Consider the following 13,719-nt stretch of genomic DNA (forward strand, 5'->3'; position numbering starts at 1 on the left):
TAAGAAAAGAATTTTAAAAAATAATTAATCTAAAAACAATTAAAAGATAAGAAGAGAAAGTTGACCACTTCAATATTAAAACATAATAATAACAAACTCGGTTTATGTCGAAAACTAATTATCATTTTATTAAAGATTACCTTTCATTAACCAATACATTATTCATAATGCTATTCTTAATTGCGGTTTCGTTTATTAGTTTGTTTATTTACACTCGGGCTATTATTAAAGGCGGTAAATAAAATTTCAATATGTTAAGGTGTGTCATATTCATTCATATTTATAACATTATAATTTTAATTCAATAGCTTCAGTTTATAATAAAATAATTAAAATAGGTAAATGGGTTTTTATCCATATTGGTATAATTTATGTGTTAATTTGTAAAATAAACAATGTTTTTACTCCAATATATTTTAATAAAATTTTTGTAATTCGCTACGGTAATGGAAGCTATAACAGTACTCAAACGGGTGCTGTAATGAGAGTCCTTACAGCATCCGATGCTGTAATGAGATTTTAGTAACATTTTATGGAACCAGTTCAAGTTGGTGACATTGGGTCATTAATTTTTCTAGTTGTCAATGTGACAATTTTTGTCTATGGATGTTCTTAGCATCGAATACAAGGTCCACAATGATGAGGACATTGACTCTGAGCAATTTTTCTTATTTTGGGAGGTGTACATCAAACATTTTTTTCAGGTGAATATATTTTGTGTTTTGACAGTTTCTAATTGTCAATTCAAATTTCTATTTTCAAGTGTTACGGTTTTACCAACTGCTGCATACCTATTTCCCTACATTGTCAAAATTTATTTTATTTTTGTTAAAAAAAAAAGGATAAAAACGCGAATTACAAAAAATAGCATAAAAAACACGTTTCATAAGACTTAAAGCACTCATTCATTAAAGAACTCAAGCGTGTCTTACTAAACTTGTTTTTTAATATACTATTAATTAACCGATATCAACAATCATAAAAAAATAGAATTAAAATAAAGATAAAATTAAAAATAAATGTCATTTTACCTCGTATAAAGTTGAGGAATATCTATTGCGAGGTTGCTAAGGTAATTTATGGATCTGTATAAGATGGGTTCTTTATTTTCAAGTGACAAAATTTTAGTTATGTCAGAGTTTATTTGTTTTTTTGTACGCTTACTGAGTGGATTATCTATGAATAGGGCCGTTAAAGTCAATCGATTAGAAAGACCGTTATTCAAAAAATCGGTAATCTAAATTAAATTAGACGGATTAGTAACGTTTTCACGTTCGAAAATTGTTTAATTTTTGCAATAATTAATGCAAAAGTTTAAAATTCCTCACCTCCGACTCCAGATGACGTTTTTTCTTCTGTTTTCTTCTAGCGCATAAGATTCGTAGCATTATCTCTCTCCAGGAATTTTATTGATTTTTATACGCTCCAATCGTACGCTCAAATCTGAGTGACGTACTTTGGAGCTAAAATCGTCCGCTCAAATCTAAGTGACGTAATTTGGAGCTTCAATCGTACGCTCAAATTTGAGTGACGTACTTTGGAGCTCCAATCGTACGCTCAAATCTGAGTGACGTACTTTGGAGCTCCAATCGTACGCTCAAATTTAAGTGACGTACTTTGGAGCTCCAATCGTACCCTCAAATCTGAGTACGTACTTTGGAGTTCTTGCCCTGTAGTGTCAAACTTTATTATTGGAAAAACTAAGCCTCAGGATCAAAAATTCAAAAATATAGGGTCAATCAATTTTAATAAACTTTCGAATAAGCCAATAAAAGAAAATACTTAATGGCCCTATGGAGGTGAAAAATTATTGTTTTGTACGATGTTCTTAATTATTTGTATCTCTTGGTCCTTGAGATTGTCTGTCAAGCGTGTTTCATGTGGACGATGTACAGGGTGGGCAAATTTGGGTGTTATTATAGGCTATCTCAGAAACTATAAGAGATACGAAAAAAGTAGGTGCCATGTCCCGGTCTCTTTTTTCGAGATTAATTCAATCCCGCAAACATCAAACCTCTATCTTCTTTTGTTTTTAAGTTATAGCCAAAAAGTCAAATTTTAGTGATTTCAAAAAATGCTCATATTTCGTTTATTTTTGAAATTACAGAAATGGGGTTAATGCATTCTTAAGACACTTTTTTGAGTAGAATATACTGTCGTTGAAAAATTTTTAACATAGCTGATAATTTTTGAGATATAACATAAAGTTGTATTTTTTTAAATACAAACTATACTTTATTATGATATTACTGAAAAGAGCATATTTTTAGCTTTCCAATGATGTATCGCACGCATGATGTTTCTGCGGAAAATAAGCGTTATTTTTCAATTTTTAAAATATTAAAGATTAAAATTCAAATTTTTAATTATAGTAGGCGAGGAAAACGCTAAATACTACTTAGTTACTATAGCAACGTGAGTTTACTTGTCATTTCATTCATGAATTTTGCGAAACGAGTTTCCCGTTTAAGAAGTTCCGCATTATCTTTAAATAAAACGATAAAATTAAATATAGAATATATTGGAGTCCGCTTTGAAGATGATACATAAGTCTTCATATCCCCATTCAAACGGTGTTTCAATGGAAAGTCCGCTCCCAGTTTATGATTCCTAATTTTCCTCTATCTCACCCAATTTCAAAAGAAAAGATTGCTGATATCAAAAAACTTCTACATCTTATGTTTGGGGAAAACTGGGAAAATACTACCGAAGATTTCATTCATTGATACCGAACTGTTCTAATCTTACAACCAGTAAGTTGAGTAGAAGAAGATGACAGTTTATGACTGTTTAGTTCCTGAAGTTGTCCATATTTAATTATTCATTAATTAATACATTTCTTGTATTTTTAATAAACAAACTTTAAATGCTAATCATTTTTTATTGGTGAACAAAGTCAGCGATAAGATGCTGAGAAATTTAAATTCACTATTCAAAGTTTTTATTCGTTGGTACAAAACCAACTTATCCTGAATAATGGTACAAAACCAACTTTATTCTGTCATATTCGTGCAAAACCATATATTATAGCCACTAGGTAGTATTTACTGTTCGGACACGCCTACTATAATCAAAATTATGAACATTCGCGCTTACTATTTTCGAATTGAAAATTAACGCTTATTTTCCGCAGAAACATCATGCGTGCGATACATCATTGGAAAGCTAAAAATATGCTCTTTTCTTTAACATCATAATCAAGTATAGTTTGTATTTAAAAAAACACAACTTTGTGTTATATCTCAAAAATCATCAAGTATATTTAAAACTTTTCAACGGCAATATATTCTACTTAAAAAAGTGTCTTAAGAACGTATCAACCCCATTTCTCTAATTTCAAAAATAAACGAAATATGAGCATTTTTTAAAATCACGAAAATTTGACTTTTTGGCTATAACTTAAAAACAAAAGAAGATAGAGGTTTGGTGTTTGCAGGATTGGCTTAGTCTCGAAAAAAGAGACCGGGACATGGCACCTACTTTTTTCGTATCTCTTATAGTTTCTGAGATAGCCTATAATAACACCCAAATTTGCCCACCCTGTACGTATGAGTTGAAAACAGCATGTTTGTGTATATGGTGGTGAAAGGAGTCTGCAGGTATTACTGTATCTGATTAAGTGAGTTTCCTGTATATGTTGTATTCAATTCTATTTCCAACCTTTTTTAAAATAAGATCCATGAAATTGATGGATTCGTTCATCTCAATTTCTATAGTGAAGTTAATTTTGCTGTGGAATGTATTGATATGCTGTAGGAGTTCAGTGATGTTGTTAGGTGTTATAAATTTATCTTTATTTTAATGGTATTTTTTATGATTATTTGAAACCTTGCAGACTCCTGACTATGGTTTAGGCCGAAACCGGTTGAGTTAATTAAATTTTATTAAAATATATTAGATTGTTTATTTTACAAAATAATTAAAGTTCTAATCCACCTCTGTCGTCCTAAATTTATGAATAATCCTTTTAACACTGAAACATTACACGCTTTGCGGTTCACTAAATAACTTAAGGGTTCAACCCTATCTATTCCAAACTTATTGACTATCAATATAATTGTGTAACCGTAGTTTTTTTCTTTTACGACGTGTTTCGTGATTATTTTGCGTCGTCACAGCAAAGAATGATGTAGTATACTCGACCACGTTTATAGGCCAACACAATGGCCGTAACTGTTCAAAACGTCGCTTAACTGTGTGAAAATACAGCAGAAATGCGGGACAACATTGCGTAATTTAAACTCGGTCGCGATGCCTTTATTACTGTCCTGATGTACTTGACACACGTAAAATATTTCTTTCCTAGAAGTTGTTTAATTTTTCTTTTACAACGTAAACTTTTCACAATGCAACATAAAATACTCAAGTTTTTAGTAAAGCAAACGTTTCAAATTGGTTAAAAATGAAAAAGTGCTCTCGCAACATGTGCTTCGTCACGTGTGACACACTCACACCTCGCTAATGTACTGTTTAGCGAATATTTTAGTTGAAAATAGAACTAAACAATTCGGGCGTAATGGTTTTAGCGAAAGATTTATGTACGGTGTCAACGAAAGGTAAAAAATTAGCGATGGTTGCGCGTAAATCTGTAAGCAGACGACCGTAGTTTGAACGCAAGATTTCGTCCAAGAATTAACGATCGTATCGACAGAATTCATTATCACAAATCGAATTATTTACATTAACTTTTTCCTTATAAGTAATTTAAACACTTCGTTTAAGATTTCCGATTTCCAAGTCTCAACCTTCTTGTTTTTCTCACATCCTACTTGAAAGTCCTCCGGTTTTTACTTCCTGTTCGAAACGTTTTTTTATTCCTTACTTACTTCTTGACAAGGCTTAGCTGTTGTTTATCGTTGGGTGCTGCTGTTGTCGTTCCATGGTCGCTCGCAAACAGTGGTTACTTGGCCCAGTTAAGTTCTATATGGCGAAATGGCAAAAACCGAAATGGCGCCGTTTGTATGGCTATTTTAGGAAGAGATCCCTGCTCGATCGTCAATCGCGGACTCTCTTCTTGTGGCACGTATAAGGGCACGAATGTCCGCGCAATGTTGCTTTATTCCGCCGCGGATTGCCAGGTCGATCGTTTTTTCAAGTGAAAATCAGTTATAAGTCACTTAGTGGCGAAGAACGCGAGCTTATGTTCAAGACTAGTTTGAAAACTTCTTTTACGTGTTCAATGATGGAAGAGAAAAAAAATTACATCACAAGAATGCTGATTAAATTAATTAAAGAAATAGATTTTGTTGTTAACACATTATTTTCCTTGACTGCATACGATTGCATGTTTTATTCGACCCCGTTGAAAGTGTCATCACAAACCATGACCATAGATCTGCCATCTAGAGTTAAAAACGTAAACGATTGCGTTACAGTTATAGCAGATTCGTTGGATTTTCTAATCTTTTTTCCTGCCCAACCCGTACATCACCGCGACCTTATTAAGTGCCTTACTTTGTCAGTGCCAAACACGACGTAAACACTCCCGATCAAAAATAAAACTTTAACATCGTATTTTTTTCGTAGTGTCGATTCTAAAAATACCAAATTGAAATTTTCGATTTCATTTCCTGTTTTTTTTTATTACACAAATTTTTCATCAAGAAAGTATTTAAATCTAACTTAATTTGGTGCTACACATAATTATGACATTATAACCTCCATGTATCTGACTTTAAATCTAATCCATAAAGGCTTTCAATATTGCCAATCATGACGTGCTATACTTCACTATGTTGGTTTAACCGGGAATTACTTGACTCATATAAAGTAAGGGTTATTTGATGTCTCGAGTGGGAAATGTGTTAGATAATGCTGGAAAAAGACTAGACACTAATTGCAAAAGAACTAAATATAAATGCAGAATATTAAATACTATCTGACTAAACACTGCTATTCAGTATTATAAGTACTAGAAGCTAGTTGGAAAAGACTAGATGCTGCAGGCAAAAGAAAAGAAACTACTTGCAAAAGACTAGATTCTGCTGACAGAAGACGAAATTCTGCTAATCCCAGAATAGATACTATTTGCATAAGATAATAACAGGGAAAATTAGTTACTTTAGTCACTTTACTCTAGAGACATCACTTTTATTTGGACAAATTTCTTTCTACCACTCTATTTCGAGCACAAGATATACATTCTTCCTTCTTCAAGTAATTTTTTTAGTATTTGGGCTATATAACTGCAACCAAATGTTTATTGAAAATATTAGTTCTATTTTTATTACTTCTTTTGCAATCTTCAGTTAATTCTTATTGATAATTTCCTAATTTATATTTGTAAATTAGCGTAAATCAGTTTTCTTGATAGACGACTTCTTCTTGTGTGTAATTACAGCAATTTTTAATACTCTCGTACTCGAGCTGTTCAATTAAGTTTGGTAAAATTTATTACATCGATGCGTTTTCTATGTTGATCGATAAATGAGTTATTACAACATTACTTAACGCTACTAATTAAGTGTTAAACTTGAAGTTGTTTATCTTGTTAAATTTATCTGTTATAACTTAGTAAACTCAATAAAAAGATGGATGTAAGATTTTAAATTTGTTGGAAAATTTCGGTACGGTTTCGAAGCATTTCTAAAATTACAAATCAATAAAATTAGCATACGGATATCCCAATGATGTAAAAGGTGGGTCACTTGGCACCGTACTCAGATGCGCACCTATATTTCAGCTCTCTCGGTTTCTCGCCTCTCATTAAATCGGCGTCTCATAATTTACTTCAACATCTTAGTGATAGTAAACGAATTAAATTAGTTTCCATGTGTGTTGTTATCAGTAGTTTACGACGTCTACCGTATTCCGAATACGGTGTGTACGTGACCTTAGAAAACTTGTTGCTTTATTACTAATTGCTCTTTCGTGACTATTAATCGTAATACCGGCAATAATTTCCGTTGCGTGTCATAATAATATGGCTTGTTAAAGCGATTATTTAAGATGACTTAATTGCCCCGGGGATAGACACCGATAAAATTGCTGTAATAATTCCAGGTAGATGAAATTGATAAAATTACTCACTTTTATCCCGAACATTATTTATTACTACTTCTAGGTACTTCGGATGGTATCCTAACTTATTTATTTTAATAGACTCAAAAAAACTTTGATATACATCTGTAGTGAATTCGCAAATAAACACCGCCATTTTTAGAAAATTATACAAACCGCGAGCAATCTACGCCGACACGAAAATAAGAACACGTCATCTATGCGCAATCATTTCTGAAAAGCCATTCAAGAAGCACTCACATGTTCTTAAACGAAAACAAATCTATATCTATCATCTGTTACCTCTGGATATCTGTATACCTATACAGGAAATAGTAAATACCAAACAACCAGTTAATCTATTATAGTAAGGGGCGTGAATATGATTTTTTAAACATCCTTTGAAGTGTGGAAAACGTATCACTTTCAGTATCGTAACCATCTATAATAGAAAATCGAAGGTGGATCATTTTGGCACAAATATTTATTTAAACACATTTATGCCCAAGAAAAGAGGTCCAAATTTAATTATAAAACCATTCTTAACGTCGTTGGGGGCGTACAACAAATTTTAAAAGACATAAATTTTAGTGGAGGGGACTCGTTTAAAATGTAAATAAACATTTCGTCTCCGGTTGAGAAAATTTTTGAAGATCACTTTGAACTCGTCCTGACATTTATAGTGTGGTAAAAAGATTATTAACATTTTAAATTATGTGCTTCAAAAATTATTTACTTTTCCATTAACTATATCCTTTGTGCTATAATTAACGGTTCGAACGTTGTGATAGGTGCAAGACATGTAAACACGCCTCATTTCGTTAATGCAATTCATAAACGCTTGGATCTATACAAGAATATATTAAAGTAACCTCATCGCTCTTGCAAACTATATCGATAGGAGATCACTCAACGCGATTGAAATAATGCGGAGGTGAACATTTCCAAACAAAACAAACTGTGTCTAACAAATTTTCAGAAAAATACACAAAATAATTTTGGGCGCTAATATTACAAATTGTGCCGTGGACGAAAGAGCTTTGTCAGTATAACCATTAAACATCTCTTAAATATTAACATACTTCAAGAGAAACAGCCTAAACATTAACGATTAATAACTGTCCTTCCTTACACGCGTTAAATCAAATTTCAGAAAAATGTTCCAAAAATTAACTCGCTGTATCTATCAATTCCCGCCTTAACTGTTTCAAATTTATTTATTCATTAGATTTACACGGTTAGGTTTCAAGACGGATGAACAAGAACCTCCCCACAAACACAATATGCAAATAGTTTCTCATGTCAGTCGTCTATTTATCGATGTTAGAGAATGATTTATTTACTCAACGTTCGTGTATAAATCATCAATAAATTACTTAGTTTCAAAGTTACCTCTACTATATCAATGCAAATGTAAATAAATCGTTGTGTAATAAATGACATTTTAGGAAAATATAAAAAAAAAGAATTTTAATGAGAATTGCCATCTCATCTGTATCGCTGCCAAATGAACAAACCAATAGTTGTGTTGTTGGTCTTGTTGGGTGGTCCTCGATTGGGTTGGTCCAATCGAGTATCGATTTCTCGCACCTCGCTCCAAGCAGCTCGTGCTCTATCGATAACGCGTCTTGTTTACTTATTGGCCGTTCGGACAGTTCGTGACCCCGTCGTCGGCGAGCAAAGTAAAAAGGGGGTCCCGAGGAACCTCGTAGCCAGAACCCGCGATTGGAACCCGTCCTCCAATCCGAACACCTCGTATCGAACTCGTTGGCTAAAGCGTGGGCGTCTTGGTTGTTGCAGGGCTGCAGGTAGCAACGTGGTATTGGACCCGAAACAGATCTGCAAGAAGTCCCGCAAGTTTAACGATAAAATGGATAAAATCTGCAACGGCAAAACCAAACTGCTCGAGTTCATATCCCATGGGGTTGCACTCGGCGAAAGCGAATGTCAATATCAGTTCAGATTTAGAAAGTGGAATTGTACGTCCGCGAGGAGGAGTATGAGAAAAGTTTTATTAAGAGGTAAGCTACAAGAATTATTTGAAGCATATTAATATCTATAACGTGTTAGGTTTTAAATATCACACGAGGAGTACCGTAATATGGATTTAATAAGTCACACTTCGCAGGCGGTCACAGGACTCAAAAGAATATCCTCATGAGCTTTTTTTACTCACGGCCAGTGGGCACGTGAAATACAACACGGGTCGCCATCTCTCTCGTTATTATTAGTACAAATACGAGGCCCACCGGTTGAATGCCGCGCTATCTAAATTAGCAATCTCGCGGATTTACTGCGAGCCAGCTGATGTATGTATCGAGTTGGCTCGCCCATCAATTGACCGCTATCCGGCAAGAATATCTTGCCAGAACGGTCTCAATCAGATCGCTCGGAGGAGATATATACCCGGCCACGGGTAATTGTCGTCCGCTCGTCACCTCCGTAAGATATCGATCGATATTGTATCGAGAGGACGGGGGTTTATCGACGTCTGCCATCGTGAGTTCTTTACGAGACTTAACGTTGTGTGAAATCCGTCTGGGGAATAGCGTACAAGAGATGTTTTTATTATCATTGAGAATAACTCAAACATGTTTTTGTAATATTTATACGCAATAAAATAATTATTAAGAATTTGTTATATTAATCCATTTGCATCATAAGCTCAGATATGTGCGGATTCAGAAGCGTACAATAAAAATGTACAATAATCTAGCTGAATAACAACTACATTTAACACTAGACCTAGAACTAAAAAAATCGTGTTTACCCATGCGTCTTTCAAGGCGGCTAAATCCGAATGTTTCTAATTGTATCTTCCTAGTGACCAAGACATCCAAAAAAGGTAACTGTTCAGGTGCTCTAAAAACCTCTGGAGACGTTCTTTTCCATGCTGTTAGATCACAAAGTTGTCATTTTCGTAACGAAATCGTAGCTTTGGTTTTTTAATACTTCTTCAAACATTTTTAAGTAAAAATTGGCTATGAGGTGCTTATCCGATTCGGTGTTGACAATTATGATTTTGTTGACAGCAGCTCGAAACAATTCTGTCGAAATCCTTGTTGGAGACTTTCTTAATTTAAAAGTACATCAATCATGACTCATGACTTATAATCAATACTTTGGTGATAAAACTTTATTTTTCGTCTAAAACGGTTTCGGGCCCTGCCCTTCTTGAGTAGATAGAACCCTACAAACGTACAAAATCTTTTTATAGGTACATGTTAAGGTAAATAAAATAGAACAAACCAAATTAAATAAATAACACAAATATGAGAGAACTTACGTCAAGTTAAACTCGTAAAACATACATTGAGAATGATATTAAATCTTAACGAAAATTTGTTGTAAACAAGTCATAAACAAGTTTTGAGATTGAGGTTAAGCGTGTTTCTAAGGTTGGTAAAGTAGAAAACTACATCAATTCGAATTTGAAATCAACATTCATATTTTGTACGTTAACTTAATATGTTAATTTTTACTTTCAAGGGGAAACTTAATCCTACTAATTCATATTTCGCTGTTTGTAATACATAATTGATTTGTCTGATTTTGAGTCGGATGAAATGTTGATTTCAAATTCGAATTGATTTAGTTTTCTACTTTACCCACATTACGAACATGCTTAACCTCAATCTCAAAACTTGTTTACAACTTAATTTTCCGCCAATACTAAAATGTTTTACGAGTTTAACTTGACGTAAGTTCTCATATTTGTGTTATTTATTTAATTTGGTTTGTTCTATTTTATTTACCTTAACATGTACCTATAAAAAGATTTTTGTACTTTTGTAGGGTTCTATCTACTGAAGAAGGGCAGGGCCCGAATCCGGACTAGACTCATTTTAATACTTATCAATATATGGACACAATCATATACAATGATATACATAAAGAAGTTTCTTGATTAATAAGGTTAAAATTAAAACTGTTACATAATGTTATATTTTATGTAACACTACTACATAATCATTTATGTCAAAGAAGATAAAATCATCAAAACTATTTCTACTTCCTATTTATGGCTATTCCATATCCACACCCATACTTACAAATAAGGATTACTGTCAGATAAACGAATGTATTGTTGACATTGTTAATGTGTATACTTACAAGAAATCTAGAATCTCAATTGATATATGGAAGGAAAAACTGCATAAATGGATGAATGTTGCAACGAAAAGGGAATTGTTCGGGGGATGTTCGCATGTTCATTTTCTGTAGTTAAGCCGTTATGGTCTTTATGCACCTCTTAACGTGTCGTAAAAGTTCGCGAGATAAGTTTGATGGTCTTTTTTCATCCGTCGCTGCGGCGACGACATAAAAATTCCGAGTTACTAGGAGGGAATAAATGGGGTTGGATTGAGGAGGACTCCCACATGGTTCGAACCGTTCGCTTATCTAAAGTGGTAACAGTTAAAGTTAAAAGATTTAAAAGCCCACTGACAGAACTCCCCGAGTTATGCATTGACCGCCGCTACCTGTGCCAGTTATCTCGGTCCGCATCTGTTCTCACAGTCGTCTATTAATTTACACCTCTAATTTTATTGCCGGTACGCATGGTGGTTACGTCTTCGATTATTATGGCCACTTTTAGATGATACTTGTCAAATGCCTTCGACGTTTTAATTTCAATAAAAATTCAAACTTATCACAACTACTTCAAATATTATAATAACGTTAACTTGTTAATTGAGTAGTTAATTAATCTACGTTAATTGCTACATTCTTTCACGGTCAGATCTTGAAAGATTAACGACGGCGTTTGTTTAAGAATCAGATTCACACACTACTACAATCAAAACAATGTCGATAGTAGATCTTCTTAATGGATCTAACTAATGGATTGAACGATTTTAAATGTTTCCGAAAGAAAAAGAAAAATACAGATTAGATGTAAATAAAAAGTTGCCAAATAATTTATTGTGTAGATAGATTGAGATAAATTCTGATGATGCTTAACAAAAAAAGTTTGCTTTTGAAACTTGATAAAAACCAATATGTTTTTTTACTTTAGTCGTTCGTACAGATTTGGAAAACGGTCCGATACAGGTATGCGGCTACCGTCCATAAATCTGAAAGTCCATTGTCCCCCTGTCTTCGCGGTGTGCTGCTCGTCCTCGCGATCTTCGATAGTCTTCACTGTTCGATCACCGGGGGGATAATGGAGATCGCTAGGATCCAACCAAGTCGCGATCTTGGCTAGCAATTATTCGCCGACCTCTTTTCTCATCTCCTCGTTTCGTGGTTACTGCTCGACATTACCATAGAAACATGGGTTCGCGCGTTTTCCTCGAAAGGAGATGACTAGCATTGGCTACGACAGCTAAAGGTTTTTTGTTGGCAACGCGTGAGATATGACTTACTTCCAATCGAGGTCAGCTTGCTTGTTACACAGTTTTTTTTGATCGAGTTCTCCGACATCCATTTTTTATCGAATAATTTTTCAATATTTCAGTAATATGTTTCTCTTCTTTTCAGATACTCGTGAAACGGGGTTCGTTAATGCAATAACGGCAGCTGCAGTTACCTATGAAATTACCAAGGCGTGTACGAAAGGTGATTTAAAAAACTGTTTTTGCGATAGAAAGTACAACAAAAACAGTAAAAAAAATAAAATGAAAGGAGTCAAGTTACCAGACGGAGAGTGGAAATGGGGCGGGTGCGGCGATAACATTAATTATGGATTTAGAAAATCTAAAGATTTTATGGATACGCGATACAAAAAGAAAAGCGATATGAAAACTTTGTTAAAACTTCACAATTATAAGGCAGGGAGATTGGTAAGTAATTAATTTTATTACCAAATCCGTTTTTACTTCGTCTTTTTTCTTGATGTCTTAGGCCATAAAAAATCACATGACAACCGAATGTAAATGTCATGGTTTATCGGGTTCTTGTAACGTTAAAACTTGTTGGAGAAAAATGCCTTTATTTCGTGAAGTTGGTAATCGTTTAAAAGAGCACTTTGATGGTGCTGCGAAAGTAATAGCCGGTAATGATGGCCACAGTTTCATCCCGGAAGGTGAAACGATTAAATCGCCAGGCGAAGAAGATCTGGTATACTCCGAAGATACTCCGAATTATTGCAAACTGAATCGTACCATCGGATCTTTTGGCACGGGTGGAAGGGAATGCAATCCGACCTCGCAAGGTGAAGAAGGTTGCGACATTTTATGTTGCAATCGGGGCCACACCACAAGGAAGGAAACGGAGGAGCGTTCGTGTAATTGCGAATTCGTTTATTGTTGTGAAGTTCAATGTCAGACTTGTAGATCCGATAAGAACGTAAGCACTTGCGTGTGATATTTTAAAAAGTAATGATCTTCTAGTACCTAGTAAGATAATGTCCTCGTTGTACATAGTTTTGTTGATCGAAACTGTATGTTGAAAAATGTCTATAAAAATATTTTTGAATAACCAATTTTTATTTATTAATTTTTTTGTCAATATTATTATTAACATTTGTGTACCAATAAAATGTTGTATTAAAATTTAATTTCGTTTTATTTAATCTTTTAATATAAAAGAAGGACAAAGAATAAAGGTAAGAAACAAGAAGATGAAACAAAAAAAGGTAAGTGTCTTCTTTAGTGGTGTTAAATTTAGTTTTATTGACACCGACCCGTAGTATAAAAATATAATTAGACTAAGCAAACGAAGTGGTTCGGCCACAACATTAACAATCAACTAATGCCTGTTTTATGTTCGGCCTGAAGT

The 13,719-nt window shown here is 33.9% G+C and overlaps 1 protein-coding gene and 1 long non-coding RNA gene across 3 annotated transcripts in view; one reads left to right on the top strand and one right to left on the bottom strand.

The window, feature by feature from the left end:
• Nucleotides 1–13,498, top strand: part of LOC111424833 (protein Wnt-6-like) — a 29,047-nt gene extending 15,549 nt beyond the window's left edge. The window contains exons 2-4 of the mRNA XM_023058527.2: nucleotides 8,800–9,020; nucleotides 12,481–12,782; nucleotides 12,844–13,498. Coding sequence (XP_022914295.1) covers nucleotides 8,800–9,020; nucleotides 12,481–12,782; nucleotides 12,844–13,305 — 985 coding nt within the window. The 3' untranslated portion in view covers nucleotides 13,306–13,498. The remainder of the gene's footprint in view (nucleotides 1–8,799; nucleotides 9,021–12,480; nucleotides 12,783–12,843) is intronic.
• LOC111424834 (uncharacterized) lies at nucleotides 9,620–10,374 on the bottom strand. Of its 2 annotated transcripts, XR_011640571.1 has the most exons (3): nucleotides 10,286–10,374; nucleotides 9,770–10,189; nucleotides 9,620–9,715 (listed from the first exon to the last, which is right to left on the bottom strand). It is a non-coding gene; the product is annotated as an uncharacterized lncRNA (long non-coding RNA). The 2 variants fall into 2 exon arrangements; XR_002707648.2 differs by having other exon boundaries at nucleotides 9,620–10,189.
• Nucleotides 13,499–13,719: the final 221 nt, after the last annotated feature.

The sequence above is a fragment of the Onthophagus taurus genome, chromosome 6 (genome assembly GCF_036711975.1).
Source record: "Onthophagus taurus isolate NC chromosome 6, IU_Otau_3.0, whole genome shotgun sequence".
Taxonomy (NCBI): Eukaryota; Metazoa; Arthropoda; class Insecta; order Coleoptera; family Scarabaeidae; genus Onthophagus; species Onthophagus taurus.